Source organism: Fusarium odoratissimum, assembly GCF_000260195.1.
Source record: "Fusarium odoratissimum NRRL 54006 unplaced genomic scaffold supercont1.1, whole genome shotgun sequence".
NCBI classification, from domain to species: domain Eukaryota; kingdom Fungi; phylum Ascomycota; class Sordariomycetes; order Hypocreales; family Nectriaceae; genus Fusarium; species Fusarium odoratissimum.
The window spans coordinates 3,392,343-3,419,415 of record NW_022158687.1 but is presented as its reverse complement, the minus strand read 5'-3'; the positions used below and the strand labels follow the sequence as shown (position 1 = coordinate 3,419,415).

General features: G+C 48.8%; 15 protein-coding genes across 18 annotated transcripts in view; 7 read left to right on the top strand and 8 right to left on the bottom strand.

The window, feature by feature from the left end:
• The window catches only part of FOIG_01202 (phosphoglucomutase), a gene marked incomplete at both ends in the record, with an annotated part of 2,074 nt that extends 1,488 nt beyond the window's left edge, over positions 1–586 (bottom strand). The window contains 3 exons of the mRNA XM_031197923.1: positions 25–228; positions 280–377; positions 534–586. Of these exons, the coding sequence (XP_031073690.1) occupies positions 25–228; positions 280–377; positions 534–586 (355 nt within the window). The remainder of the gene's footprint in view (positions 1–24; positions 229–279; positions 378–533) is intronic.
• Positions 587–867: 281 nt separating this feature from the next.
• On the bottom strand, positions 868–2,035 carry FOIG_01201 (uncharacterized protein). The gene is made up of 2 exons (XM_031197922.1): positions 1,817–2,035; positions 868–1,767 (listed from the first exon to the last, which is right to left on the bottom strand). Exons 1-2 carry the CDS (start codon positions 1,895–1,897, stop codon positions 1,204–1,206), a joined length of 645 nt encoding a protein of 214 aa, XP_031073689.1. The 5' UTR covers positions 1,898–2,035; the 3' UTR covers positions 868–1,203.
• A 43-nt stretch (positions 2,036–2,078) lies between these two features.
• Positions 2,079–4,320, top strand: FOIG_01200 (oxidoreductase). The gene is made up of 2 exons (XM_031197921.1): positions 2,079–3,056; positions 3,140–4,320. Exons 1-2 carry the CDS (start codon positions 2,402–2,404, stop codon positions 4,108–4,110), a joined length of 1,626 nt encoding a protein of 541 aa, XP_031073688.1. The 5' UTR covers positions 2,079–2,401; the 3' UTR covers positions 4,111–4,320.
• Positions 4,321–4,431: 111 nt separating this feature from the next.
• Positions 4,432–5,859, bottom strand: FOIG_01199 (uncharacterized protein; the record flags this gene model as incomplete). Its single annotated transcript, XM_031197920.1, has 3 exons — positions 4,432–5,251; positions 5,316–5,484; positions 5,595–5,859. The coding sequence occupies 3 exons, from the start codon at positions 5,857–5,859 to the stop codon at positions 4,432–4,434; spliced, it is 1,254 nt and encodes a 417-aa protein (XP_031073687.1).
• Positions 5,860–6,100: 241 nt separating this feature from the next.
• Positions 6,101–7,297, bottom strand: FOIG_01198 (uncharacterized protein). Its single transcript, XM_031197919.1, has 2 exons — positions 6,699–7,297; positions 6,101–6,478 (listed from the first exon to the last, which is right to left on the bottom strand). The coding sequence occupies exon 1, from the start codon at positions 7,181–7,183 to the stop codon at positions 6,821–6,823; it is 363 nt and encodes a 120-aa protein (XP_031073686.1). The 5' UTR covers positions 7,184–7,297; the 3' UTR covers positions 6,101–6,478; positions 6,699–6,820.
• Positions 7,298–9,264: 1,967 nt separating this feature from the next.
• Positions 9,265–10,221, top strand: FOIG_01197 (uncharacterized protein; the record flags this gene model as incomplete). The annotated part of the gene is made up of 3 exons (XM_031197918.1): positions 9,265–9,283; positions 10,014–10,056; positions 10,116–10,221. The coding sequence occupies 3 exons, from the start codon at positions 9,265–9,267 to the stop codon at positions 10,219–10,221; spliced, it is 168 nt and encodes a 55-aa protein (XP_031073685.1).
• Positions 10,222–10,247: 26 nt separating this feature from the next.
• On the bottom strand, positions 10,248–13,469 carry FOIG_01195 (uncharacterized protein). Its single transcript, XM_031197916.1, has 2 exons — positions 13,293–13,469; positions 10,248–13,224 (listed from the first exon to the last, which is right to left on the bottom strand). The coding sequence occupies exon 2, from the start codon at positions 12,650–12,652 to the stop codon at positions 11,384–11,386; it is 1,269 nt and encodes a 422-aa protein (XP_031073683.1). The 5' UTR covers positions 12,653–13,224; positions 13,293–13,469; the 3' UTR covers positions 10,248–11,383.
• Positions 10,271–11,329, top strand: FOIG_01196 (uncharacterized protein). The gene has a single exon (XM_031197917.1). It carries the CDS (start codon positions 10,652–10,654, stop codon positions 11,201–11,203), a length of 552 nt encoding a protein of 183 aa, XP_031073684.1. The 5' UTR covers positions 10,271–10,651; the 3' UTR covers positions 11,204–11,329.
• A 151-nt stretch (positions 13,470–13,620) lies between the features above and the next one.
• FOIG_01194 (uncharacterized protein) lies at positions 13,621–15,373 on the bottom strand. Of its 2 annotated transcripts, none has more exons than XM_031197914.1 (2): positions 15,194–15,373; positions 13,621–14,920 (listed from the first exon to the last, which is right to left on the bottom strand). In XM_031197914.1, the coding sequence occupies exon 2, from the start codon at positions 14,442–14,444 to the stop codon at positions 14,118–14,120; it is 327 nt and encodes a 108-aa protein (XP_031073681.1). In that variant the 5' UTR covers positions 14,445–14,920; positions 15,194–15,373; the 3' UTR covers positions 13,621–14,117. The 2 variants fall into 2 exon arrangements, with proteins under 2 accessions (XP_031073681.1, XP_031073682.1); XM_031197915.1 differs by having other exon boundaries at positions 13,654–14,928; positions 15,205–15,373.
• A 2,478-nt stretch (positions 15,374–17,851) lies between these two features.
• Positions 17,852–18,915, top strand: FOIG_01193 (uncharacterized protein). The gene is made up of 3 exons (XM_031197913.1): positions 17,852–18,161; positions 18,261–18,499; positions 18,605–18,915. Exons 1-3 carry the CDS (start codon positions 18,042–18,044, stop codon positions 18,741–18,743), a joined length of 498 nt encoding a protein of 165 aa, XP_031073680.1. The 5' UTR covers positions 17,852–18,041; the 3' UTR covers positions 18,744–18,915.
• Positions 18,916–19,136: 221 nt separating this feature from the next.
• On the top strand, positions 19,137–19,671 carry FOIG_01192 (uncharacterized protein; the record flags this gene model as incomplete). The annotated part of the gene is made up of 2 exons (XM_031197912.1): positions 19,137–19,170; positions 19,220–19,671. 2 exons carry the CDS (start codon positions 19,137–19,139, stop codon positions 19,507–19,509), a joined length of 324 nt encoding a protein of 107 aa, XP_031073679.1. The 3' UTR covers positions 19,510–19,671.
• Positions 19,299–21,361, bottom strand: FOIG_01191 (40S ribosomal protein S15; the record flags this gene model as incomplete). 3 transcript variants are annotated; one of them, XM_031197910.1, is made up of 5 exons in its annotated part: positions 21,295–21,361; positions 21,089–21,229; positions 20,840–20,916; positions 20,428–20,724; positions 19,299–20,372 (listed from the first exon to the last, which is right to left on the bottom strand). In XM_031197910.1, the coding sequence occupies exons 2-5, from the start codon at positions 21,101–21,103 to the stop codon at positions 20,303–20,305; spliced, it is 459 nt and encodes a 152-aa protein (XP_031073677.1). In that variant the 5' UTR covers positions 21,104–21,229; positions 21,295–21,361. The 3 variants fall into 3 exon arrangements, with proteins under 3 accessions (XP_031073677.1, XP_031073678.1, XP_031073676.1); XM_031197911.1 differs by having other exon boundaries at positions 20,027–20,372; positions 21,089–21,361; XM_031197909.1 differs by lacking the exon at positions 21,295–21,361 and having other exon boundaries at positions 20,303–20,372; positions 20,428–20,916; positions 21,089–21,249.
• Positions 21,362–22,596: 1,235 nt separating this feature from the next.
• Positions 22,597–23,163, top strand: FOIG_01190 (uncharacterized protein; the record flags this gene model as incomplete). Its single annotated transcript, XM_031197908.1, has 1 exon — positions 22,597–23,163. The coding sequence occupies one exon, from the start codon at positions 22,597–22,599 to the stop codon at positions 23,161–23,163; it is 567 nt and encodes a 188-aa protein (XP_031073675.1).
• A 115-nt stretch (positions 23,164–23,278) lies between these two features.
• On the top strand, positions 23,279–24,448 carry FOIG_01189 (uncharacterized protein; the record flags this gene model as incomplete). The annotated part of the gene is made up of 2 exons (XM_031197907.1): positions 23,279–23,733; positions 23,782–24,448. The coding sequence occupies 2 exons, from the start codon at positions 23,279–23,281 to the stop codon at positions 24,446–24,448; spliced, it is 1,122 nt and encodes a 373-aa protein (XP_031073674.1).
• A 677-nt stretch (positions 24,449–25,125) lies between these two features.
• On the bottom strand, positions 25,126–26,687 carry FOIG_01188 (aldehyde dehydrogenase (NAD+); the record flags this gene model as incomplete). The annotated part of the gene is made up of 2 exons (XM_031197906.1): positions 25,126–26,503; positions 26,560–26,687. The coding sequence occupies 2 exons, from the start codon at positions 26,685–26,687 to the stop codon at positions 25,126–25,128; spliced, it is 1,506 nt and encodes a 501-aa protein (XP_031073673.1).
• Positions 26,688–27,073: the final 386 nt, after the last annotated feature.

Sequence of the window (27,073 nt, the reverse complement as noted above, 5' to 3'; positions counted from 1 at the left end):
GGGCAGAATGAGCAGTGAACTCACCACCAGGGTTGTGGCTAGCAGTCAGGAGGATACCTCCGGTAGCCTTGCGCAGACGGATGACATGACTGGCAGCAGGGGTGGAAAGAATGCCGTTCTGGCCGATGACGAGCTTCTTGACACCGTAGGCGGCACCAATCCTGGCAATAAGCTGGATAACCTCGGGGTTCCAGTATCGGCCGTCGCCACCAATGACAAGAAAAGAACCTATCAATTGATCAGATCATGGCTCGTGTTGCAGAGCAATTGGCTTCATACCCTCAACTCCTTCGGGAATAGAAAGCAGAATGCTGGTGATGAAGGCCTCGCTGTAGTGAGGCTGCTGAAAGACGGTGACCTTTTTGCGAAGACCGGAGCTGTCGACATAAGTCAGTTGAGGTTCTATCAACTGATGAAACTGATAAAACTGAAACTTTGAGGTTGAAGCCATAGAGAAATAAGCAATTCCTCTTCGGCAGCTCCAGGGCAGTGGGGGGAACACAACAGGGAGGATCGTCAAGGTCTAGACATACGTTCCGGGCTTCTGGTCCTGGAAGGGCTTAAACTCAACAGTTTGGACGCCCATGATTGCTTGATATCAGTGGTGTATCAATGAACCAAGCTGTAGGGAAGAGAAGATAGATGAGAAGCTATAATTTCGAGGAGAATTGTTGAGGAGGACACGAAGAGGAGAAGGAATCAGAAGATAGCGGTAGGCGACTGAGACAAAAAGAGGGGAGCTTGAGGGAGCTCTGTGGTGGGGTTCGATGAGATGATATCACTCAAGCTAATGGAGGGGTCAACCAATTAGCACTGTACATGTAGGCACAGCTATGTGCAGGAACACAGTCCGTTACAGTGTGCTTTGTTTCGTTGGGAGACTGCATTCTCACGTAAATATGAGATCGGCCCCCATGATGGAAACTCGGAGAACATAATATGGCTATGACTTAACAAGAAGAACCAAGAGTAAAACCCGAAAATAAGTAATTGGTGCCCCATTGGGTTCTCAAAATGTTAGACACATTCAAAAAGAGCATTTGATCTGTCAGTTATGAACTCGAGTATTGCTCTGATCATGTCATGGAGAGTGCATGGCTGAAGAGCTCAATCATGACTCCTCGAAAAGTCACATCGACATGAGGAGCATTGGCCAATCTATCTATAACCCACCTTTTCCAATGAAAGGCTATGATTAAGCCATTATTTCCCTTTGTTGGGTTTGTTCTTGGCAGGCACAGCGTCAAACGTCGGCCTGAAGATGACCTCCCTATAGTATCTAGCCTCCTCAATGCTCTCCAGAATGTCATCCCTCGCCTTGTGCAGACCCTTCTTATTGGGAACCTTATTCACAATCCTCTTGGCTGCCCAGCGTCTTGCAGCCTCCTTGATAGAACTCACGTCAAGAATTCTGTGATGCAGATGTCTCATGACCCGCTTGTAGGGTTCACGTCGCAGAAACGCCCTATCGCAATGCACGCTGTTACCCGCAAGAAGACCACGTTTGCGCTCAGGGATGAAGCGTGTTATGTACTCATACAGAGCGTCTGCGGCTTGCTCCGGAGTAGTTGTGGATTCGAGAACAGCAGCGGTGAGGCCAGAGTCTGCGTGTGTCTTTGTGCACCATTCGTCCATCTGGTCAAGACGGGACTGGGGGAAGTGGATGATGGCGTGGAACCCCTCCTCATCAAGAATCTCGAGGTTTCCTGTGGTGATAATACAGTAGATCTCGATGATTTCGTCGTTGTCTTGATCCAGGCCAGTCATCTGTCGATGATGTGAGTTGAAGCCCCTTGTACCATGTAGCAGTACATACCTCGCAGTCAATCCAGACAAGAGGATCATCGCTGGCGCTCTTAGGCTGGTTATCAGCCTGTACTTCTGCTACTGTCGACATTGTTGTGAGTTTTGGGTGGTTGCAATGTAACGTTGATGTTTGAATCTGGCTTTTCTCATGAGAGATCAGTACTCGAGTAGTGGGGTATGATCCATTCAGAGCCCGTTAAACTTCCAGTTAGTGTATACCTACAGTTAATCAATGCGCTGGAACGTTGCGTGTATTAATGAGCTCTGCCTCATTGGCCGTCACTGTCAACTTCAACCGCACGATATACGAAAACAATTCCACAAAGAGACAACTTTCAGCCTCAACTGAGAATACGTATTACAGCATCATAGTTCTTTTTGTTTGTGATTATTCAGCAGAGATTCTCCGTACGACAATAGTTCTCTCCAATTGTGCTGCCTGCGAGGCATCTGCGAATCACATCGGATGTCTGGCTTCTTCATTTAATTCCCCTCAAGGCAGATACTTAACTTTACCAGCCTTGAACACATATAAACAAACATTTTCGTATTTACACACTTTCACCACTTGATTTCAGATTATTCATTGCTTAACATGTCTCAACTGAAGAACCTCTTAACAAAGCTTACCAAAACCCAAGATGGAGATGCCCAACCACAGCCAGAGACTCTTGTCTCCAAACCCCCTCCCAAGCCTGAGATGTCAGTGACACCACCACGCTTCCTCATCATCGGTGCTGGATCACGAGGGCAGAACTACGCCGCTGCAATTGACAGCGTATCCAATGGCGTTGTCGCCGCTGTTGCTGAACCCTTGAAGTTCAAGCGCGAGTCCCTCGGCCGAGCTCACATCTGGGGTGACGGTTCCCCTGGAGAAGGCCAGTCTTTCCATGACTGGCGAGAATTCTTTGCATATGAGCAGGATCGTCGAAGGCGAGCTGCTTCGGGTGAAGAGAATGTACCGGAAGGTGTTGATGGAGTCTTTGTTTGCGTGCTCGACGAGATGCACCGTGAGGTTATCGTCGGTCTTGCACCACTTGGGTTACACATTATGTGTGAGAAGCCTCTTGCATGTTCCCTTCAAGATTGTGTCGACATGTACAAGGCCATGCGTCCCTCCCAATCCACCAAGATCTTCTCAATCGGCCATGTGCTGCGATACAGCCCACACAACATCCTGCTCCGCAAGCTTCTCATTGAGGACCGTGTCATCGGCGAAATTTCAAGCGCCGTACACACAGAGCCCGTAGGTCAGTAAAAATGGCACAAAATCAGAGATCCCCTCGAAAATACAAGCCGATGCTTGATATGTAACTGACTATAATATGAATAGGTTGGTGGCACTTCACGCACTCATATGTCAGGGGAAACTGGCGCAACGAGAATACCACTGCCCCATCCTTGTTGACTAAGAGCTGCCACGATATCGATCTTTTGCTCTGGCTGCTCTGCTCTCCTGAGAAACCAGGGCAGGGAGAGCCACATCTCCCTGAAACGGTCTCATCTGTTGGGAACCTTCATCTCTTCAAGAAAAGTCGTAAGCCCAAGGCTGCAGGATCGGCGACAAACTGCATGAAATGCCCCCTCGGAGACGAAGGGTGCAAATTCTCTGCAAAGAACATTTACCTGGGCCCCAAACTCAAGGGCTTGCAGGCCGGCAACACAAGATGGCCAGTCAGTATCGTCGTCCATGACATTGAAGACTACCCCTCCCACCAGAAGAAGGAAGAGATGTTGATCAAGGCTCTGGAGGAAGACTACAACGACTCTACACCAAAGTCGGAGATCCAAGCCCGTAACTGGTTCGGCCGTTGTGTCTTTGAAGCTGACAACAATGTCTGCGACGACCAGTTCGTCACCATTACCTGGCCTGCGTCCACCAAGCCTTCAAAGACAGCTACTCTGCATATGGTCGCTCAGACAACAAAGATCTGCGAACGTTACTCTAACTTTTACGGCGAACATGGCGAGGTTCACGCCAATTCACGTCGCATCGTTGTTGAGGACTTCAACACAGGCGAGGTGAAGACATATCATCCTCGTGTCGAAGATCTTGGCCATGGTGGCGGAGACTTGGGTCTGACACGCCAGTTTGTCATGGCATGTGATCGTGTCAAGAACCATGACTGGGAGGCTCCTCGTGCTCAAGATGAGTTTATTGGGTGCACTCTTGATGAGGTGCTGCGAAGCCATGCTATGGTCTTTGCAGCTGAGGAGGCGAGACTTGGTCGTAAGGTCCTTGACTGGGAAGAATGGTGGAACAAGGCTGTTGGAAAGCAGATGGAAACTAACCGACATGCGTAATATGTCAGCTTGGCAGTGAATTTCTGAAGTAATGGTGACTAACGGTCAGAATGGTTTTATTATTAGCATATTCACTTTATGACTTCACTAATTGAGCAAGTTTGACTTAGGCATTATCATGTTTTTAGATTCGTCAACTAATAAACCATTAGGTTCGTTCTGAGAACAGAAATATAGCAACTCATGCAATCAAATATCCATGCAAATCCCTTCAACTGTGAAATCTCACTTGTCTTTGTAAAAAGAACCTGCTATCTTTATGAATCCTCCGTCGTCCAGAATGAAACTCCCATTACTCCCATGAAACCATTAACGACACATCTAGCTGAGCTCAGCTCGGTTGCCCTCATTTCCCAAAGGTTGAACAGCAGGTAGTTCCTGAACATGCTGTTGAGGGGCGCCCTCGGGGCCGTCCTTGTTGGGACCCGGGCTGGGCGTGAAATGAGGAGGGGGTGATGTAGATGGAGCTCCATAGCCGCCGACGCCATACTGAGAAGGATACTGCGTTTGCTGAGGGTACTGGCCCTGGAAGTTCTGGGGTTGAGGAGAGTAGCCGCTGTATCCAGGCTGTTGGTATCCTTGGGGTTGACCGTAGGGAGCCGCCAATGAGGGGTCGTATGCCTGCTGGTAGCCACCCTGGTAGTTTGAGGGGACTCCTGAGGGGTAGGCGGCGTTGGAAGGCGATGAAGGAACGAAGCTGGGTCCTGGGCTCTGGGGTCCTTGGGCCATGGAAGGTTGGTTTTGTGTACCATCGCCGGGAGTAGTAGTAGCAGCAGCAGGAGTTGTCTTGTTTCGACGGCGGAACAGAAGAAAACCAGCGAGGCCAACGAGAGCGAGAGCAGCGACACCACCGACAACACCACCAGCAATGGCGCCAACGTTGGTACTGCTACCGCCACCACCGTTATCAGCACTTGTGGAGGTTGCCGCAGCACTGGTCGTTGTAGATGATCCGTCGTCGGTGGTCGTAGAGGGGTTATCAGTAGTGGATGAATCGTCGCCTGAGGTCGAAGATAGAGCCAAAGGGTCAGACAAAAGCAGGACAGAAGTGCCGTTGCCGGCAGCGCAGTCGAATAATGTAAACTCGTCGACGCCTGTGGTCGCAACCCACTCAAAGCAATTGGGACGATCACGCTGGCCACTAATATCAAGTTAGTAACAAATCAATCGACCTTGCGTTTCTTGATTGAATAACAGGCACGTACCAACAGAGAGTATGAAGGTCTGAAAAGGATGTGCATTCGTCACGAGATCGCGAGTAGGGGATGCAAGTTGTCTTGACCGAGTTGCAAGATCTCGCAGTATCACAGCAGCCAACATAACCATCGGACAAGGTGCAGGTGGCGGATAAGGTGTTTGTACACGTAAAGGAGTCTATTGCCGGTCATGTTAGTGTAGAACACTTGGAAATCGAGCCCCTGGTCTTGTCTGTCCAGGGCTATGTCTGCGGCTTCGCGAAGATGCACGCTCAGGTATCGACTCACTTCCTACTGTATCGTAGCCACAGGTATTGTCTGTCACGGCTCGTTTGCCCAAGGCAAAGCCCATGTCCATGGCACCGGCAAGTTTGGGGGCACCGGTTGGTACTGGTGACCATCCCATGGCAACCTGACCCAGTTCAGCTTCCTCCCCAAATACTCCAGTCTGTCGGGGAGGTTCCCATGATCTCTCTTGGTTCGAATTCAACCAAGCGGCGGTAGCGGTTGAGCTAAGTGCTCCTAGAGCAAGGAGAGTAGCAGAGCGATGCATCGTAGTCTAGTGTTGTTGTACTTCGATTCGATAAGGTAGGAGGTATTCGATCGATCTTCTGATGGCTGAGGAATTCGGTTTATCTTTCGAGGTCTTTTATGCGACTGCCTGATTTCTGCTAGCCAAGGGGCGAGATGAGTTTCGCTTCGTAGCTACGGTATATCTTGCGGTGTAAGTGAGTTCGTGCCCCGCGATACGAAGCAATTCAACCGTGTTGGAGCAGTAACCAACTTCGTAGCACAGCGACGATGTGTATTTGACAGAGGAGAAATTGCAATGTAAGGCAGGGGTCAATGGGGATTTTGTCTCTCGTCCGCCTGTACTATTTTGGGCCAAAAGGTGCAATTCGGCCCCGACGAAGACTTGCAGGCCATCGACACGCCGTCTGTGAGGTACATTGGGCGCACCGTCCAAGTACATACACGCATGTGGTGTCGGGGTACCTACGACAGGGGTGAGCCTTGATGGGACTAGACGAGATCAATGGCCACAGCCCAGGGACTTTTCTGTCTTCTGAGCGTACCAAAATCACAGCCCCTGCTCACTCCAGTGAGATCCCTGCGCCTAGTGGCGTTGCTGGTAGGTGATCATTGGCGCGAGGGATCTTTAGTGCATCGAGCTGAACTGACCCCTGTTCGAATTGAAAAGCTTGGTGGATGGTAGAATGGGGTTGCAACTTACAAGGGTGTTAGCATCTGTTCAGCCTTTTGAAACTCAGCCCCAGGTAGCTCAAGAAACAACCCAACTTTCAAGAGGAGGTTCAGTCTCTCGACAGATCAGGCTTATGTAACCCCGACGTCGGCCAACAGCCAGCAATTACCTCGATAGTAGTCACTGACACTGACTGTTATTGTGACTATCACGTGGAAATTCAAGTGATGAACGCATAGGTTGTGAGACAACAAGTTCGTTACCTAATCCCGTATTTCTCGTGAGCTCATGAGAGGTTCCGTTTCCAACCTCAACAGCTGCATCCACAGCCCTCACAATTGCCCCAAGCACAGTCGGCCTCACCAGCAAAGGCCTTCTTGCAGTCGCTATCATAGTGACAAGAGACCCAGTTTCCTTCACCCCATCCCCAGTTCCATTTGGCCCAGCACCACGGGCCACCAACGCCTACATTTCCATTTCCGCCGCCGCATCTCTTCCAACACCATCCTTTGTCGCAGCCGTAGTCCTTCTTCCCCCTGTAGCATGCTCGTTTCTCCAGTGTGTTTTTGCTACGGTTGATGAGCTCAGATGCTGTCTCTTGGTTGGATGGCATTGCGTGGACGCCAATGGCACAATAAGCAACAAGGCTGGCGAAGGCGGTACTGAATTTCATATTGAAGAGACTTGCTTTGGTGTTTGATAGTAACGGGAGATGAGATGAGATGAGATGATTGAGTGAGAATGTGTTGAGGATGATAGATATCTTTCACCCGAGAATCATCTCTCTTTTATACTTGTTCTTACCTCTTGACTTACACGCAGGCTGGTTCTCGTGCAGGGATAAATACGGTTATTTCTGAACAGTAGTCTCGTGAACGTTGAAGACGGACCAACAGCATGATGCTTCTACGAAAGAGGATAGTTGAAGAGAGAAACACAGACGTTCTACCAGGTTGCTGAAGATACAACCATATCATCATGCGACTGAATACTCGAAGAGGTTAAGTCAGTGAACTTCTGCGCGTTTACGACTCAGACATGAATGTGATAACAGAACCAACAGCATCATACTACTACGAAAAGAGGTGGTTACGGATCGTTCTGCTGGGGTGCTGAAGACAGAGACGACACACGAGCGAATCCTAAGCCTGGATATGGAGTAGGCGTATGGAGTACAGAGGGAATACTCGCCGTACAGCACCTCAATGTTGAAGACAGAACCAACAAAATTACCAGGCTGTTGAAGCCATGACTAGCACATTGGTGGATACTAGCTAGGCAGTTTGTTCGACGCAGAGACGAAAGACTCACCATGTACGATTGAGCGATCAAGTTTGGTGAGAGTTCCGCGCATGATATTGTGAGATATTTGGTCCTTCTATTTCTATCAAAAAGCTATGTAAAGACATATACAGGGTATGCTTCGAGTCTCTAGTGTCCGGTCACGTCATCAGCTCTGTCAGTCTGGCTCGAAGTCTCTAGCAGCGTGAGTCAAAGTGGTTTGCTGGTCAGCTTGGCGCTAGATCTGTCTCGATTCGCTTCTGTAAGTCACGCTCAGTCACAACTGGACTGTTTCGACCAGGGCTGATGTATGCAGAGCGATCCTGATGAGCTGACCATGCGGAGCAGATCCAACAGCAATATCCTTCGAGTCGAAGCCGAGTTCCGAAGTTCAGGCCGGAGCTGAATGCATTCAGCAGGGAGCATTCGGTGGATTAATCCTGTGAAGAGGCTAAGTATAGCTGCTGCGAGGATGAGTGCGATTTAGAGTCTACAACAGTTCCTGTATACAATGAAAGTCGTATCATCTTCTCATCGTCACGTCGTCTAAATTTCTCTATCCAGTATGCCCTCGCGTTGTGTTGCGTTGTTCAGGTTGGCTTCGCCTCAAGCGTTTGGCCGCTGTGCTCTCGGGCTCGCCTCACAGCTGCATATGGGCATCTCAACACAGAATAGACAAGACAGACTATTGTATGCACATGCAGGAGACCGGGCGACTGCGGTCAAGGGTCCGTCCGCTCTGGGCCATGGTTAACCAACGTATATCAATTCAATTGACATCGTTTCCATTCAGATGGTCAGGCCAGGAAGTTTGTGTTTAAGTGTAAGCCACCTCCGCAACCGCAGTCATGAATGATTTCGTGCCGATGATGCGGTTCCCCTGTAATCAAAGATAGAAACAATCAGACCAAAGACTAACATCGACTTTTCCCCATATGAGTGATAGCTGTGGAAAGTACCTGCGTTGTACGACAGAGGTACCTTGAGAACCCAACTAGCAGCAACAGGGCAACACCTTACAGCGCACTAAGTATCGACCGTTCGCCTCTAGCCATTCATTGGCTGGCGGAGTTAGACGTGGTCTCCTGTGATTTCCGTTTATTTGCCTGGCTTTTGACGCAAATTGCCGAACTGGGTATGCGAGTATGCGCGCCTCGCTCGTAAGCGGTCCTCGCACAGGTGGCCCAGAATAGCATGTCGCTCCCCGATACCACAGCACCAAGGGCGTTGAGTTAAGCTTGATAGATGGAGCCAGAGGTTGGCTATGCTGAGCTTAATCACAGCATATGACCTAGGCACTTTACGTACTGTCTTCTCGAGCCTCAGTTCTGGCCATTTGTGCTTCCGACTAAACAGACAGTGTCCCATCCGATATGTTCCCCGAGGTGGCATTCAATTCACCGCCAAGAGAGTGGTTGAAGCGCCCCGTGCCGAACAGTGTGGGCTTCTGAGACCCTGCTGCATGGGTTGACCATGGATAATCAGCCTCTCGGTGAGTGGCAGATTGCTCAAGTCCCAAAAGCAATGGCCATAAAAGCCCAATTCCGCTTGGTCTCCATAGATGGGCAGTCACTAAAATCTGACGCTGGACGACAGCGTCGGGTCTCATTTCAGCCGATTTATGGCTGCTTGCTCTCCGTCGACTCGTTGTAGGGCGTGGATGCCAGCAGGGGGGAAAATCTTTGGTAGCTCAGAGGAACAGGAACTAACCCTCTGAGGGCGTTATCGACTTGACGACTAGCCTTGCACAGCATAGCGTGCAAGGCTTGGGGAAACGGCGATGCAGCTAGGATTTGGCTAATCTTATTAGACAATATTTGAATGAGGGCAAGATTGACGGGGCGGAACCTGTTCCCGTCAAATGATACCTCGCGGAATTAGCCATTCCATTGGGGGGGACAATTAACGTCGCATCGCAAACCACCAAAGAGTGTTTGCTGTGCATCGTGAATTCATCATGGGCTACAAATAGAACATCAATTGATAGCCACGGCCTAGAACACGGTAGTCAGTCTTCGGTATTCATCTCCTCGTTCTCTAGTTGGCCGTTGTATCTCAGCCTTGAATTTCTTGGCTTACCACCAAACATAGCCACGGAAAGATTATACGAAGCTAATTTCCAGGCTAGTGCACAGTTGCACACCTTTAATGTCTTTGGCAGCCAGAGAACGCCCTGCAAATAGTTGTCAACAGCAAAGCTTCAGTTAACTTACACTCAAAAGTCAATGCTGTAACGGCACTATCGAAACTTACTGGCAAAGCGCCGTAAGCTGAGTTGTAAAACATCTTCTTTCACGCCGACAACTCCGTGCTCTGTCATGTAGTGTTTCCGTCAAGACGAAGACCCTTATCGACCCAGCTTTGCCTCGTGGAGTGAGAGGTTGGTTCAATGGAGATGACCCAGAGAATTATAGCCGAAACGGCAAGTAAACGACAACCCCCTGTCGAAGGATCTGGGTGCTTACCAATGTTGTCCCAACACCAGCACTGGAGAGAAACTCCACGGAACAGCGAGATTTCAAAGCTTCAAGATGAGACCGGCCTGCGAAACACTGACCCGTGCTTTGTAAAAGAAATCTATCGTGAAAGTGACAGAGATAAAGCCTGATTGGCTAATTATCATGCAGAACCTAACCGTACAGGATCGCATTTCTCAAGGAACATACCGTCTCATGCCATTTGCTTAGAAGTGCAATATTCGTCATGGAGCCAGATAAGAGTATAAAGGAACAAGTGTTTCTCCTCCTATCAAGATAATCATCACCATCAACCGAGCAAGCAAGCAAGCAAAAGATCAAAGTTCTCAAACACCACAAAACAACCAACATAGTTGCAAATCAACAAAACACTTCTCATCAAGATGTTTTCCGAAGCCAAACCACTCCCTCCCGTCAAGAGATTCATCACCACCCATGACTCCAACGGAAACGCCATCTGGGATGAGACTATCCCCATTCAAGTTGAGGGGAACCGCAGCGGTGGCTTCACGACTCACGTCTCATACGTGAACGAGGATGACACCAACACCCTGACAGGTGACAACGACCTCAAGTCATACAGAGAAAATCCCACCGAGAAGGACATTGCTCCAGCTTCTGGCTCTGCCCTTCGGGTTGTCGACTTCTGGCCTGGCTTCCCCGCTATCATGCATCGGACTGCAAGTGTTGACTATGGCATTATCGTTGACGGCGAGATTGACTGTATCCTCGACAATGGGGCCACAAAGACCTTCCGCAGAGGTGACATTATCATCCAGAGGGGAACTAATCACGCTTGGAAGAACACTGGAACTGAAGTTTGTCGCATCTGCTTCACCCTTTTACCTGCGCCTCCCGTCAAGATCCGAGGCAAAGAGCTCGAGGTACACGGCTTCGCTGATTTTCCGCGACTCGCAGAAGAATCGACCGTCTGAGCGGGTAAACATCACAGGATGAGGGAGACAAAGCAAGTGCATTAATAATAGTCGATCATGTCACACTGCTGTACACAAACCATCGCCTGCCCATGCAAATACAATTCGACTTTTGTTCTCGGTCACCTATTCCACAATTTGAATACCGTGCCGTCTCCTTCGATTGTGTGACCAAGCTCCTTACCACCCTTTAGTGATTCTGTGTAATTCCGTCAGGAAAGCGAAGCACAGCGGCCGGCGTAGGTCATTCTTGATACGCTCGAATCGGCTCTCATCATGTTTGGTGACGAGCCCATGTCGTACCATAAAGTCCAGCATCACCAGTCCGCAGTTAGGCTTCCATCGATTGCTGCTCAGGCTTTCCGTTACTTGAGATACTCCCATGGGCTCAAATCTCTCGATTGCGCTCTCCATCTTTTTCGGTCGAAAGCTTGGGTTGGTGATCTTGAGATCGTAGACGAATCGCAGGCCGGGTTCGAGGTGATTGTTGTAGAGGTCACCCGCACTCTCGTCTTTGAGGTCGAAAAACGTAATGGACGAAGCCCTCTCTACGGTCCCAACAAGGATACGCCTCTTCTTCTTCTTGTCCCCATCATCACCCCCCATTTCCTCAAAGAATACTTGTCGTGTCAAGTGGTCGATAGTCAACCCAGCCTCCTCTCTTGCCTCACGTGCCAGCGTCTTGCAAGGAGCTAGTTGCCCCTCGATCGTGTCGTTGGTATCCGCGCCTCCAGCTACGATCTGATCTAGCATCCCAGGATAGCTGTAGTTGGGATCTTTGGAACGATGTGAGACCCAAATTTGATCAATGGTTTCCTTGCCATCTTCCTCCTTTACTCTGTAGACATTGAGATGGACGCCCACCGTTAAGACCCCCAGGACTCCTCGTAATGGCAAAGGAATGCGCAAGGGTAAGACGTTGACTCCTGGGTCAGCTAGGTGTATCGGGCAATACTCTTGATCTGCTTCCTTCGTCATCTTCCACACACCGAAGGCGGGGAACTTGTCAGCGTTGGCAGCTAAGAGCTTTTGAAATGCGATTTTGCAAGCTTCTTCAGGAGAGGGGATGTGGGAAAACCCCTCTGCAGCAAGGTAGTTGTTATTCCTTACGATGGTAATTCTCCGAACTTCGTCGCCTTTCTTATTAACCGTTTCGCAATGAAACCATTTAACGTCCCACTGAATCTTCATGCAGTCTTCCTCGCGAACATATCCCACAACTTCGTCGATACCTTCGATAAACAACTTCCACAGACGTGCATACTCATCGAGAAGGCCGGCTTTGTTGGCCCTCTCGATGACTCCGTACAGAGTACTCATGGCAGGTATCGAAGTATGGGTATTGGTATAATGCTGATAAGTGTGTTTGCAACTTAAAGGTGGTGGTTCAAGTCGCGGTGAGGTTGTAACCAGAAATGGTGTTGGATGTGCAAACTTTGTTGAAGCCATGGCGAAGACGTTGAAAAAGAACTTTTAAGGAAAGGTAAGTTTGCAACGTTGGGAAAGAAGGCTCCAGTGAATGCAAACAGCTGTGCCATGAGGTCAGTGAAGGAAGGATCGTTGTTGAAAACCCCCCAAAGCCTTGCAGTGAAAAAGTCCGTTTGCGCTTGCATGGATTTGATGGATGAATATAGATACCCATGAAATAAGGTAAGGTAAGGTAAGGTACTGCCTATCTCCCACCTGCAATTGGATCTCCAGTCTGGTCCGTGAACCGCAGCCTCGGGTGGCCACTGCCTTCTTGCCAACAACTGGATAAACAAATCTTCGCGATGCGGGCAGGATAGGCAGTAGTAGCTACTTGTCTGCGAGGTGTCGACGCGTAATATCCCCTTAATACTTGTGGTTCACAGCTCTGAGAAGGAACTCAGGTAACCGTCCCCTTGCAGCCAGACGAGCTTTCCGAGTCATGAGGACGACTGTGTTTATTCGGTGCAACAGGCGGCTTGTGTTATATGTGAGCGCGTGAGTGAGTAATTGTGATTGTGGTTTGTGACTGTCTGTGATTGAGGGGTTGTTCCCTGCGTTTTTGTTAGTGTATCTCGATGAAAGTGCAGTTGCTGATCGGTTCAGTGTTTCAGGGTACTACCTTGATGTTTAGGGCATACATGCGGAGTACACATGCATTTATTCGCACTTCTTACAATCAAGAGAGCTGAGCTTGTGCGAATTAGAAGTCAACAAGCTGACTTTGTACCCGGACAAATTGAGCATGAAGTTGGAACCAACCTATTGAGCGGTCCTGAGAGATCCATTCAAAAGTCTCACATTTGTTGCCCGTACCTTACCTTATCTCAAACTTGATAGGTGGTCTAGTAGCGGGACGGAACAGGAGCCGGACACCCGCCCGCTCGCCCGCAGAACAGGGGCTTGATGGCGCTGAGCCATAGCCGACCAAACTCGAATTTTGAGATGAGGGATTCGCCTGGATAATACAATACAATACAATGTTTTCCATCCTGATCAAATTTTTATTGTTCTTTGGCTATTTCATCTTACTCAGCTTATTGCTGTCAGTCAACGATTGTGGTTCTGATTCATCTGTACACCCTTGCCCCAGCTCTTGGTTCGGTACCATTGACCAGTCCTCCGGTTCCATCTCATACCAGTAGAGTGGCCCTCACCGGGGTTTTGTGCCTGTGTGGCACTACATACGAAATCAAGTGTGTAGAATAAAATAAAATGATGTGATTTGATGTGTAGCAAGTAGAGCATTGATGAATGCTGTCCGTCCTCATGCGCCTGTGATCCTGTGCCGGTTGCCCGTGTCATACCCATATCCATTCCCAAATGCACTATTTTTGTGGAATTTCGTTTCGTCGTTTCAATTTCCCTCAAGATCTTACATAAATAAACGCCCTAAATGTCGATATCGTAGCAAAAGCCACCGTCGAGGTGGTCCATGGAGAATGTCTTAATGAGCTGCAGTGTGATGGGTTACTCCAGGTCCCGGATATGCTGCTGCCTTTGCGATGGAGTGATCGTAGAGCCTTGCGCCAGCTGAAGCCGCTGCCGCTGCAGCAGCAGTGGTAGTATCCTCGAGAGCATGTTGTGCGAGTACCGGTGTAGATAGTGTCGCCGTCGCCGTACATAGGTTACATAGCTCCATCTGAGGCTCAGGGGTAAGGCAGTAGAACGGGCTCGAGCATTTACGAGCGCAGCGGGTGAAGTCGATGACCGTCTCACCAAGGCTATGGCGGCAATCCTTGCATATCCGCTGGGCGATTACGGTATGGCACATGTTGATGAGATGTGGTTGTACAATGGAAGAATATGTAGGGGGAAGTATGCAGTAGTATGTGGTAAACGTATGTAGGCACGTTGTATTTGTAGTTGCAGTATGTAAGGATGGATGGAAGGGAGGGATGGTATGTAAAACGTTGGGATGTGGAGGCAAGGTGCTTCTTAGAAGTAAGGTTGTTGATAGATAGCCGTGAAGCTTAATAAAGAATAATTTTTGAAACGGTCAAAAGACTGGTTATTTAGCTGTAACACAGATATGGTGAGGCCTCGTTGTGTATCGACAACGTAAGCACGCAGAGGCGCAGCTGCGAATGTTGTTTATATTGTTGAAGGAGGCTTGGACGTATCTCAGGCATAGGTAGAAGGTGTGTCGAAGAATGTTTTTATCCAACCAAACAAACAGAGAAGCAGGGCAGGATTCCAGGGGGCTCCAGGACCCTTTTTAACCTTTCGTAAATCTTCCGTAAGATTCAACTAGAAGTCTCGGGGTGTAAGTACCACGAGTGACAGTTGCATGACGCACGTAGGCAAGGTAGTAGCCGTTGGGACAATAGAGTTAGGCTTTGATCAGAAAAGGGAGAGGGAAACATCCAGACAACCCGATGGCCAAGTATGTGTTGTGTGAATGAATTGGAGAGACAGCAAGGGGAGACAAATTGGAGGGAGTATGTGTGTGACCACAGAACGCCATCATATGACTGTTCATCTCCTTAAAGGGAATCCTCGGAACAGAATTGGGGGACGTACAAACCACTTACTATCGACAGACAAGGAAGGCAGTTGGAGGATGAAAGGGTGTGTGTTGAAGAGCCAGCGCCAGCTCAGCATTAATCGTCTGGCCTCAAGAAATTGTCAGCCCAGAGGCCGTGAATTGGTAGGTTGAAAGGTCTCATTCAGAGCCCAGACTTTTTTGTTTTTCTGAAAGCGTGTGCCGTGTGCCTTCTTCTGCCAATAACCAAGAGGGAACGATGCATCCGTGACCAGCAAAAAGAGCTTTCCCCGCATTGTACCGTCTGCGAACATCCAAAGGCAAATAGAGCCTTGACTAATAAGTTGCAAGGGATGATACGGAGGTTACCTTGGCTCTGAAGCTACTGCAAGGATATGCAATCACAATGAGGCACTTTATTGCAACTATGTCCCCCATCAGCGGGTATTCTCGCCTTTCTGACAAGAAGCAAAAAGGGCACGGTTTTGTCTGCGGCTTTGGATAGGACGACACGCGTCTCGGCTTGTCTTGTCTTTTCCCCTCTCTTGACTCCATTCCTGGGGGATTTTTTTCGCGGGGAAGGTCTCTGATAGGTATGGCCAAGTATGATCCATTGTAACTAAACTTGGCGCGCACACCAAGCTTAGCATTCTAGATGGGCTTTTGCCTCTTACACGCATAACCAGGGTACCTTTTTTCCTTCTATCACATGGCGTTTCATGATCTCTTATCATGAATGACCTGACTGGGGAGCTTGTATCAGTATTTTCACGTCATGCCTCATCATGGCATCGCTTCGTCAAAAACGATACCTGACAAAGGGCGTCCTATGGTTTGCTGCAAGATGTTTGCCCCTTGCTGCCTGTCAAAAACACGGGATGATGTAGAATCTACGTGAGACAGGGGGAAATCGTCCGCCTGCAGGTTTGTACATACGGTACTTCTGAAAGTCAACATCCAACAAACAACCAGCATTCTCCATTGCTTCCATCGATTTCGTTCCAACGCAAATCACCGGCCCAATATCTCCGCCCATCATGCAATAACAATCTCGATCAGGTTTCACAAAGGAACATGGCTCTCAGCTGATACATTTGCCTGATGCCCACTTAATCGAGATCTTGAGTATCAGCCATTATTTGTCTTCAAAGGCTCCATCTTCCGTCATCAGGAAAACCATTTAACTTTAAGTCTTATCATTACGATGGTCACTCAGAACCATGGCGTGGTCCTGCATGGAGCCAAAGTACTGGAGTGTCATCTTGATCGAGGCGCCGCATATGCATTGCACCTCTTCCGTCATATTCTAGACCAGCCATCTTCATTGACTTTTGTCCCAATTGGTCTCCCCGGATACTGCTGAGTGGCCCTCTGAGCTTGCTATGGACGAATTGGATGAGCCAGAATCTCCATCTCAACTGCCAGGATTTGGAAGAACGTTCATGACCGCTTCGCTGGCTCCATTCAATCCATTGACTGACAGCTCAGAGCAACCTCAAATTGATCTGACGGGCTTCATGTTGTCACTGTCTACTATCAGAGAACGCCAGAAGAGGCATGACACACACTTTGGGGCTAGTCACGTCGATCTTGCTAAACCTTGTGGTAGCTTCAGCCACTTCTGATGAACAGGTTTTGGATTTATCCTCCAAAGCTTTTAATCATAGCTGGGTTCATCAATTCTCTTGTGATGATGTTCGTAGTACCGGAGAAAGTAATCCAGGCTACTGTTGCTGCGTTCCACTTTGGCAGCCTTGGGAGTTCAGAAGGCTAGATCTTCGCCATTCAACCCCCGAAAGAGCAGGGCTGATTATATGATCTTGCTCAGGTATGGTTCATAGCTAGAAATGTAGAGGAAACGACATCGAGGTTGACAGCTTTAGAATCTGGAGTTATTGGTTGATTTCCTTTCGGCTCATTTCGTCCAAACTTGAGGTGGAACCAATGCTCAACAACCGGTTACCCGACAATTGTGTGCCAACCGCTTGATAACAAAGTGATACAATAAGTTTCGAGCAAGGCCGATGAGCCGCCAAGAGACGAGAAGAGATGACCAGAATCTTATCACTAATAATGCGCTGATTGACGTATATCGCAAAATGTCGTGCTAAGTTATATGAAACTGATATCGCTCCCGGGTAGGTGATGCTTAAGTAGAGAAATTGCGGCGCAACTCGAGGAACCAGCTCTTGTCGCTTACAACGATGGATGAGGTACAAGCTCTGGATATATAAGCTATATGTCATTTATTGTTACAGAGGTGTCGGGGGTAGCAAAGCTTTGATATGTTAATATTCTTATGCGCGCTATCTGGTTCTTCAGCGACTTTGAGAAGGTAGAGAATCCATCATGCTCTTAAATAAGACCCAATAGTCACATACCTGACAGCACCCGAAGACAGACATTCATGTCACTGCTGATCAAGTATAAGCTCATGAGAAAACATAAGAAGCCACAGGAGAGCAGCATGCCCGCGGAAACATTTACAAAAAATGTCGACTTTTCTTCTTATATATATATATATATATATATATGCAAGCCTCGGGGAGCAAGAAAATTTCTGACATTAAATCAAGATGCTGAGATAAACTGATATAAGGGCTTGCTGAGATATTACAAATTTCCTAAGTCTTTTTATCACTTAAAAAAGAGGTCATAAGTTTTCTTGCCTCTCTTTGACAAGTTCTGTGGATTCTTCACTCCATGCCATGCTCGCAATGGAGTAGCCAATGGTAAACATCTTCAATCCAATTGGCCAACCACTTAAACTGCCTTACGTAAACACCTCGGACCGGCGACAACCTCACCTGTTGATCTTGGTGCGGCTTCTTCCCACGAGAGCCTCACAATCAATCGCTCAATTGAACGCTGCCCAACCCGCCCAACATGTTCGTCGCACGACAGAGGGTAGCCGGCGCGGCTCGCCAGCTGCAAAGGACGGCGCGAACCTACGCCTCCGACGCCCATGCCCATCACAAGGCCCCAGAAGTCAACGAGTCGTTCAGCGTATGTCAAGTCACACTAGCTTGCACCACGGAGCCCACGCCGACACCAAGGCACTTGGATGGCTTCAATTGAACATAGTATACTGATCATGGTCCCTAGACCGGTTCTCTCCTCGCTGTCGGCGGTTTCTTCGGCTCCGTTCTCGTCTACCAATTCGTTCCTCAGGAGGGCGAGCAGTCCTCAATCCTCAGCCTCATCGACAAGTACACTTCCCGTGGAAAGGACTGGGAGGATATCAATGCGCTTCACACAAAGGCCATGGAGCAGGCTGGTTACGACCGAAACCTTTTTGAAAACGGCGGCAACAAGCACCGATTTGTTGATGTTGCCTATCCCGAGTTCGTTCACCTGATACCACTGGCCGTTAATTAACGGAGGCTGCCACCTTCTCCCCAGTGACGGAAAGTAACTGCTACAAGAGCCATTACTAACCAGAGAAACAGGGCCATGACTTCGTATGCTCCCCGAAACAATGTCGCTGGCCACCTGGCCAACATGGACTACGTTGTTGAGCACTACCGACAAAAGCATATTCAGGAGGAGGAGCGGAAAGCGGCCAAACTGGCACAGAAGGAGGAATAGGGTTGTAAACTAGCCACGAATCGGACATACCTATGAATTCATTTTTCCATTGAGTTATTAAACGCAGTTTCCTCTTGAATTTGGTCCTACCTATGGAAGCGAGTTTCCCTCATGTGCTCGTCGAATGACCCTCCACTCCTTCTTAATATCCATTGCCAACACCATTCCCTCAAGGCACTTACCCTTCGACGGCGCTTGGACCTTTCCAAATACTCACCTACCTTAGGCTGAGCATTATCCATTCATCTAGCGAAGTCGAGTTACGCTTTGCCATCTCACTTCTTCCAAATACTTTCAACAATAATTCTTTAACATCAATCGCCATCATCATCCGTCTTGGATCCAAACAGTCTTTTTCTAGTTCGAAGTTTACCTCAATAGGAAACTAGCAACATGGCGGCCAACCAGAGCGGCCGGAGTGATAGTGGTAAGATCAAAACAAACAACCTGTGATAAGATGCTCACACCATTGCCAGAACGCATGGTTCAGCAACCACGTGCCGGTGAACAAGCCCTCGAAGACACAGACCCTGCCAACTTAACATCAAAATCACGGGAGGTTCCTGTATCGACTAAAGAGGAGAAGAGCCCGCCGGCAACGAGTTCTCATGATGTGAGGCCTGAAATCGACATCGAAACTCGCCAGACAGGAATCAAACGCAAACCTGGAGTTTTTGCCTTTCGTGACCTTCCTCATGGCCACGAGATCATCCGTGCAGAGCAACCAATATTTGTTGCTCCCTACGACGATCCAATTTCAGTATAGAATCAGAAGGATGTTGATCAACGCAAAGAGCTTACAAAGGCTTTTGCTCCCTTGCGCAAAATGCGGCATTACAATATGAACGCAACAGAATCTGTATGCCTCGACAAGTTCAAACGAGACTGCGCCTTCCAGGACCCTTCGGGTACCAGGGTTCTTATCTATAGTTTGGTTTCCAACATCAACCATGCTTGCCCAGACTGTGCACAGGCAACATTCCTCGTTGCTGAAGCTTACGACATTACGGTGACGCTTGTCAAGGATGTCAGAGCAGGCGAGGAGATATTTATTGACTTCGGCGAGGCCCGATCACACTTCGACTGCTCACCTTGCAATACCAGGGAACCTATATGGAAGAGGCGGAAACGCAAAAAAGACGGACGAGATACGAAAAGACGAGGGGGCACTGACGGAGATGAACCACAAAATCCGTGAATGAGCAGCGGTGCTCAAAGGATTTTTCGCAAATTTTGACCCGCGCAATATGTTCAAGGACTCCAAACCATGAAGATGATGTCGTGTAGGACTTGAAACTGAGACTTTTCATTTCAGCAAGTTAGCCAGGCCAAGAGGGGAAGGGTATGTGGAACATGAGGTTTCTAAAAGCATTATCACAATTATCAAGCATCAGCGGTAGTCGAGGGTAGTCATCAAGCGGACAATGCTCCTTTATTGTACTAATCATGGTACCCATTGTCATCAGTGTTTTTGATAGATGTTTTGCCCATCTACCAGAACCAGTCCTTTTCGCCCAAAATGTCCATGAATGCAGAAACCACCCGAGACCGCAACCTTCTTACTTGAGGGGAATGAATCGAGAAGAGTGCGTGGCACCAATACCGGGCCTACCGTGCTTGACAGGCTTGCTGGAGGGAGGTTAGTCACATTTTCCCTCGTTGGTGGTAGACAGTGGAAACATACTATGAGATAGAGAACTCAGCCAGGTAGTGACCAACCATCTCAGGCTTGATCTCGACCTGGTTGAACTCCTTGCCGGAGTAGATGCCAATGACACTGCCAATCATCTCGGGGACGACAATCATGTCTCGGAGGTGGGTCTTGACGAGGTCGGGCTTCTCGTTGGGCTGAGCCTCCTGCTTAGCCTTTCGGAGCTTCTTGATGAGACCCATGGGGCGGCGCTTCAGGCCACGGTTGATCCTGCGGCGGGCACGAGCGTGGACAACATCGCGAAGCTGGTCAGAGGAGAGGTCGAGGAGCCTGTGGAGGGGAGAAAAATCAAACATCAGCATGGAGTCCGTTCGCTCGGGGGTGCGTCCTCGCAGTTCTTCATCTTCCAGCATCGAGGCGCAGAAATCGTGCAGTGGCAACATACTGATCAAGGTCGATTCCTCGGTAGGAGAACTTTCGGAACGCTCTCTTTCTCTTGAGCTCGGCAGCCTGCTCGGCGTCCTGTCATCCGGAACACAAGTCAGTCAAGCTCTTTTTGTTTTGTATTGTCTCCATCTCTCCAGTATCGACATCATCATCGTGGGTAGCGGGTGGGAGTCGAGGAAGCCACGTCGGCGGCGGGTGTATGTTTTCTATTTCCAGAGGGGAAGGGATATATCGAGAGCACACGTACGTATTCGTCAGCCATGATCGCGGTGTTGTGTTGTTGAATTCGCTGAGCGGAAAACTGATGGCCTGGCTGGGGTCGATTTGAAGGCGGTTGTTGCAACAATCGCTTAGGCGCACAGGGAAAGAGCGATGTAGGGTTCTTGCCCTTCGCCCCCTCATCACGTGATCCTTTTCAAAACTGTGATTGTGGAAATCTAGGTAGGTACGTACCCTGATCCATGACGACGGAAGAAATGTGCTCCGCGATTCCGATATTTTATGGGGATGCGAAGCTCTTGCATTGTCTCAGGGTGAATTAGGCAGATACACCATGTCTCGAGTCTGTTCACATCGATAGCTTCCAGATTATGTAAATTGAGATGGTAGTGACAATGTTATGTGGCCGATCATTGTGTTTTAGTGAAGACATCCAAGTGGGATGTTCTCGACCTTCATAGTACAAAGGTCCATTGCAACAACAACAGTTATACGACATAGTGTAATGGACATCACATTTAGATTCTGTACAATGCCATGAAAGGATAGCGTAGAGTCGACGAGACCGGTAGTTATCTTGAATCTTCAACTCCCGGTGAGCTTGTTGAGCTGGCACTTGATCTTCAATCATCTAGCCGTATAAGTGGTTGCCCTGGCTGCCTGGCATGTGCTGCTGTAACCTTATTGGCATGTTGCTGTCACCAGCCATGGTCTCTCGGCAGCCAACCGAGCTTCTGAGCAACTCTATTCCCTTTTCCCTCTGCAAATCGTCTGAGAATAGACGCTAATTGGGATGAAGAAGAGAACAAATCCAGCCAAGACTCGCGGTTCGCCTCCTTCAGCGCATCTTATGATTATTGATTCATTGTCATCTCTTCATATGGTTTCGTCCTACATTGGCGGTGCAATGCCAAGAGTATCAAGTTTACTGGGCGTTGTGCTTTGACAGTCAATTGACATTCATTTACTTGAACAAGCAAGTCAAGCCAGTTTCTCTTCAGTAATGAAAATGTAAAAGTGAGTTGAGAAAGTAGAACGGTGAATTGATCTCATGACTGATAATTACGGCCAAGACAGAATTTTCTGCCTTTTTATCTAGGGAATGGGATTGGTTACTCTTGGTCGCGGCTTGGTGTGCATGTTCCAAGACTTCCAAGCCGGCGTATTCGGCACAAACCAAGGCGGCCTTCATTTCCCGCGTCAGAGACTCTCAAATGCCCAGAAATTCGATACTCATCAGCCAAGACCGTGGCACTGGGGCCAAAAGGCTCGGCTTAGGCTGGACGAGCCCACTATGATGAGCATTGGCCCTCGTAAGCTACTGGGCATGGTCATTGGGCCCCTCCCCAAGAGAATCCATTCGACCACACTTCCGCAGTAACCTATGACGGCTTGCGTGTGTCTTATGATGGAGGCTTGACGATGACATTCAGTATAAACATATACCTTATTTGAACGACTATCCGTGGCGACCACGACGGCGACCATGGGCTGTAGCTAGGGAGAAGCTCACCTCACTTGGTGCTAGGTACTACTATGTACTACGACAAGAGGACAAGGCGGCAATGCCCAGAACTCACAGCGGTCAACGTGGACGTGTTTCGGTGCAATCCAGGCCTTGGCGTTTCTCGGCACCCACCCGTGATAAGATTTCGCCAAGCCTTCAAAGGCCTCAGAAGGGGGAACACCAACGCTACTGTACCCGTCTTCTCGCTGCTGCTGCTCGGCAGGCATGCTATGGACTTGTCTGCTGTCTGCTTTGCTTTGCTTGGCTGGTTCTTGTCGTTTCTTGGGTACGAACCTTTCCTTTCCTTTCATTCATTTGTCACCATTTCTTGTCTTTCCCGTCTGTGTTATATATCTATCCCCATCGGTTCGTTCCTCTACAATATCTACGCCTGGATGGCCTTCGACATTGTCAGAGACGCTGTCCTCGATATTCTTCACGCGCGTCTTGTCTGCAGCTGGAATATAGCCAAGTCTGCGCGAAACCCCACACTGCAGATTGTCTGCCCAGCGAATCTTTCACGCGCCCTTTTATCCAACGAGAACGCAAACTACTGGTCGCATTGCCGGATGGACAAGAGTGACGATCGTCATTGATACGCCGAGTTGACGGCAAGCAAAGCACTTGTGGTGCGGCTTGTAGTCGAATCGGCCTGGCATATAAGCTTAAAGTTGTTTGCAATTACTGCAATTCCTTGTAATCACCAAAACCATGTCTTCTTCGACCGAGGATGATGAGTCCACATCATCTGGGTTATCGTCAATAGCTTCCGCCGCGCCATCATCAACCATCTCCCTCTCCGACCCAACGCCTGCTCCGACAACACTTGTGATCGCACCTAAGCCCACCAATGCAGACGACCTCGATGACGACGGGATATTCCCACCGATGACCACACCTTGGACCGGACCCGTTGATTGCACATGGACTTACGATGCAAACAAGATACCAAAGTCAGGTTCTGATGGCCTCGCAGCAATGCTTGACTTGCAGCCAATTGCTGGAGCGAAGTCATTGTCTTGCTATCCTGATGCCATGTTCGATAAAGGCCTTACAGGGGTTTACAGTCCAGGCACATGCCCTCATGGATGGACCACCGTATCACTGCGCGTTGATACTAGTGAGAACCGGGACGACGAGACAACGACAGCTATTTGCTGCTCATCGTAAGTCATGAGGGAAAGTGTTTTCACGTACCATTCTAATTGCAGTAGGGAATACACTCTGGATGGCAATTTGTGTAAACGTTCAGTTTCATCCGTGTTAGCTGTCCCTTACACGTACAATCAGACAGCTCAGACTTATGATGCTGTGTCTGACACACCAACGACTTTATATGGTGCAACAATTGCTGTTTATACCATCAGGGCTCTGTTCAAGGATAGCGACAAAGATGCACTTGGACTCAAGGATGAGGACGATATCCCAGGTACTGAGCATCATGGCCGATCCTTGTCCCTGGGCGCGCGCATCGGTATTGGTGTTGGTGTCGCGGTTTTTGTACTGCTTGCGCTAGGAGCACTTGCCTTTTGGCTCATTCGAAGAGAGCGAAAGAAGACGGAAAAGAGACGAGCACACGAGCTCGGCGCGGTGGGAAGCATGCGCCACACCTCACCAGGACCAGGAGATAATTTTTACGCCGCTGCGGACGCCATCCATCGACGTGACAGGAGCCGCCAGACCGCAGAGCCACCACCAGCTTACGAGGCTGCTACGGACTCAAACAGCATGACCGAAAACGATAGTAGGCTAAGCGAGGATACGGCGACGCGGGACGAGGAGATCAGGGCGTTGCAAGTCCAGAAAGAGGCGATTCAACGCCGTATAGAAGAGCTGGAGCGTTCTGAGACGCAGTCACAAGAAGACAACCGGCGAGATTAAGACTAGAATCAAGTGCGAATCATCGAATTCTGGAAGCGAGAAGAGAGCGAGGGATCATGACTTGGACGGGAAACGGCCTACACACCTATGATACCACTTTGCGCGGCCGTAGCATGTTGCTATGGGCTATTTTGCTTTTTTAACTACATACAATCATCTTACAGGAGGAAATATCCGAAAGTCTTTTTTTTGGAGTACGGCGGTTGGGTGGGAAAACATTGTTGAAATCCATACAATTTAATACCAAAGTTTTAAATTCTTGATTTACCAATGCTTGTAACAGAAGCTTCCTCCCCCTTTCTTGTAACTTGTAATAGAGTCAGGTGTTGATGCCGAGAACCATATAACAAGAGTCATTATGTTAGTTTTGACAACAGTGTTTGGCTCAGGGGGCTTGGTAGAGTAGGTGAAGCGTAGTATGAGATGGACAAAGTACATCGGTCAGATTCATTTACGACAATGATTTCTCAGACCATGCTGGGAACCACCCAAGCAACGCGCTCACAGACTCCTTCATTAATAGCAAAGAGGAGGCAAGAAACCTAGAACCTCTATCCTAAGTAAGAAAAAGGTTTAGGTAAATTTAATATAATTTAATATAAACTTAGTAGACCTCAGATTAGGTATTTCTAGCACCTTGGTTTAATATCAGATGTTTCTTGCTCCCTGTGGACAACTTACATTGGCAGTACATTGCCAATATTCACGTGAATAGCCTTGACGTTGTAGTAAGCCTCCAAGCCTGCCTCGCCTAGTTCTCTACCTATGCCACTTTGTTTGACTCCGCCGAAAGGCACTCGGAAGTCTGAGTCATTGCTGCTGTTCACCCATACCATGCCAGCCTCGATCCTACGGGCGACGTTGTGAGCCTTGCTGATATTCTCTGTAAAGAGCGCACTGCCGAGGCCATATATCGAGTCATTAGCCAATCTCACTGCTTCATCCTCGTCTTTGAACTGTAACACCACGGCGCATGGGCCGAAGATCTCCTCTCGGTAAATCCGCATCGACGGCTTAACGTCGACAAAGATGCTTGGGCTGATGAAGTACCCCTTTTTGAACTCAGGTGGCATACAGCCATCCAGGATATCATTTGCCCCCTCTTCCTTTCCAACCCTGATGTATTCTCGCACTCTGTCAAAGTGCGCTTTGCTGACGAGGGGACCGAGGTATGTTTTCTCTTCGAATGGTTGACCCACAGGATATTTCAGCGTTATTAATTTGAGGGCGTCGAGGAAGCGATCGAAGATCGTGTCCTGAACCAGAATGCGTGTTGTTGCTGTGCAGAGCTCTCCTTGATTGAAAGTGAAGCCAAGATGAGCCCATTGAGCGGCCAAGTCCAAGTTTGAGTCTTCGAACACAATCAAGGGAGACTTTCCACCGGTCTCAAGGGTGAGCTTCTTCATCCCGATACTGCCAAGGTTCATGAGCTCTTTTCCTACGCGCGTGCTTCCAGTGAATGAGATTTTAGATATTTGCTTGTGAGTTGCCATGGCGGCACCAACAACGGGGCCTAATCCATTGATGATATTGACTACACCAGGCGGAAAACCGGCTTCCTTGACTAATGCGGCCAGATAGAGGACAGAGAGAGGTGTAACTTCTGAGGGCTTCAAGATAACAGTGTTGCCACAACATAATGCCGGGGCCAGCTTGGTAATAGCCATATTAAGGGGGAAGTTCCAGGGAACTATCAAGCCACAGACACCGATAGGTTCTTTGAGTGTATACGCAAGCTTATCAGCACCAGTGTCGATGACTTGCCCAAAGGACTTGTCCGCATACCCGGCATAATAGCGGACAATCTTGATGGCGTCCTCAACGTCTCCTTCAAGTGCGATACTGTATGCTTTTCCAGTATTGAGGGATTCGGCACTTGCGAGAGACGTACCATTCTCCTCCATCAGGTCAGCTAGGCGGAACATGAGCTTTCCTCTATCAGTTCCTGACAATCTGCGCCAATCGGGGTGGGAAAAGGCATCAACAGCAGCTTGAACGGCCTCGTCGAGATCCTTCTCGCTGGCCAAAGCAACCCGAGCTATCTCTTCCTCCGTACTAGGGAGACATGTAAGAAAGTGAGCTCAAGTGAACTAAGAAACTCTGCTACTTACGCAGGGTCCACCACGGCAAGGGTTTTTGCATTGTTGGACTTGACGAATTCATTGTTGATGAAGAGACCAACAGGCTGTGCCCATTTATGGCCATTGGGAGCTGAGAGATCAACGAAAACAGGCGCCATCGAGGTTGGTTGTGTAAAGCCGGTGGTGATGATACTGATTCGGTGTTTGCGATTTGAGGCGACATCATCGTCACCCTTATACCGCAAACATGCAGGTTGAAGCAATTGATATCAAGCTTACTCCATCACTCATGAGTCAGTCATGTTCAATTGTGAAGATCCTTAAAATCATCCGATGGTGGAAATTGACCGACGGTGTATTTCCGATGGCAATTGACATCCGCGGAACGATCACTTGGTGTCCTCAAAGACCTATGAAGTGTAGAACCGTTCAAAAAATAAATAAAAATAATACCGAGATAGTTAGGACGAGATGAGAGAAACCTGGAGTAAGTAGGTGGTAGCTAATTTGCGTCTTGATATGTGCCTAGGTTTGCTAGTGGTGA

Coding starts and splice junctions, on each gene's coding strand:
- FOIG_01196 (XM_031197917.1), top strand. CDS start 10,652: ATGTTTTCCGAAGCCAAACCACTCCCTCCCGTCAAGAGATTCATCACC.
- FOIG_01200 (XM_031197921.1), top strand. CDS start 2,402: ATGTCTCAACTGAAGAACCTCTTAACAAAGCTTACCAAAACCCAAGAT. Junction 3,057..3,139: donor CGTACACACAGAGCCCGTAG/GTCAGTAAAAAT, acceptor TAATATGAATAG/GTTGGTGGCACTTCACGCAC.
- FOIG_01194 (XM_031197914.1), bottom strand. CDS start 14,444: ATGTGCCATACCGTAATCGCCCAGCGGATATGCAAGGATTGCCGCCAT.
- FOIG_01198 (XM_031197919.1), bottom strand. CDS start 7,183: ATGAAATTCAGTACCGCCTTCGCCAGCCTTGTTGCTTATTGTGCCATT.
- FOIG_01193 (XM_031197913.1), top strand. CDS start 18,042: ATGTTCGTCGCACGACAGAGGGTAGCCGGCGCGGCTCGCCAGCTGCAA. Junction 18,162..18,260: donor AAGTCAACGAGTCGTTCAGC/GTATGTCAAGTC, acceptor CATGGTCCCTAG/ACCGGTTCTCTCCTCGCTGT. Junction 18,500..18,604: donor GTTGATGTTGCCTATCCCGA/GTTCGTTCACCT, acceptor CCAGAGAAACAG/GGCCATGACTTCGTATGCTC.
- FOIG_01201 (XM_031197922.1), bottom strand. CDS start 1,897: ATGTCGACAGTAGCAGAAGTACAGGCTGATAACCAGCCTAAGAGCGCC. Junction 1,768..1,816: donor TTGTCTGGATTGACTGCGAG/GTATGTACTGCT, acceptor CATCATCGACAG/ATGACTGGCCTGGATCAAGA.
- FOIG_01195 (XM_031197916.1), bottom strand. CDS start 12,652: ATGGCTTCAACAAAGTTTGCACATCCAACACCATTTCTGGTTACAACC.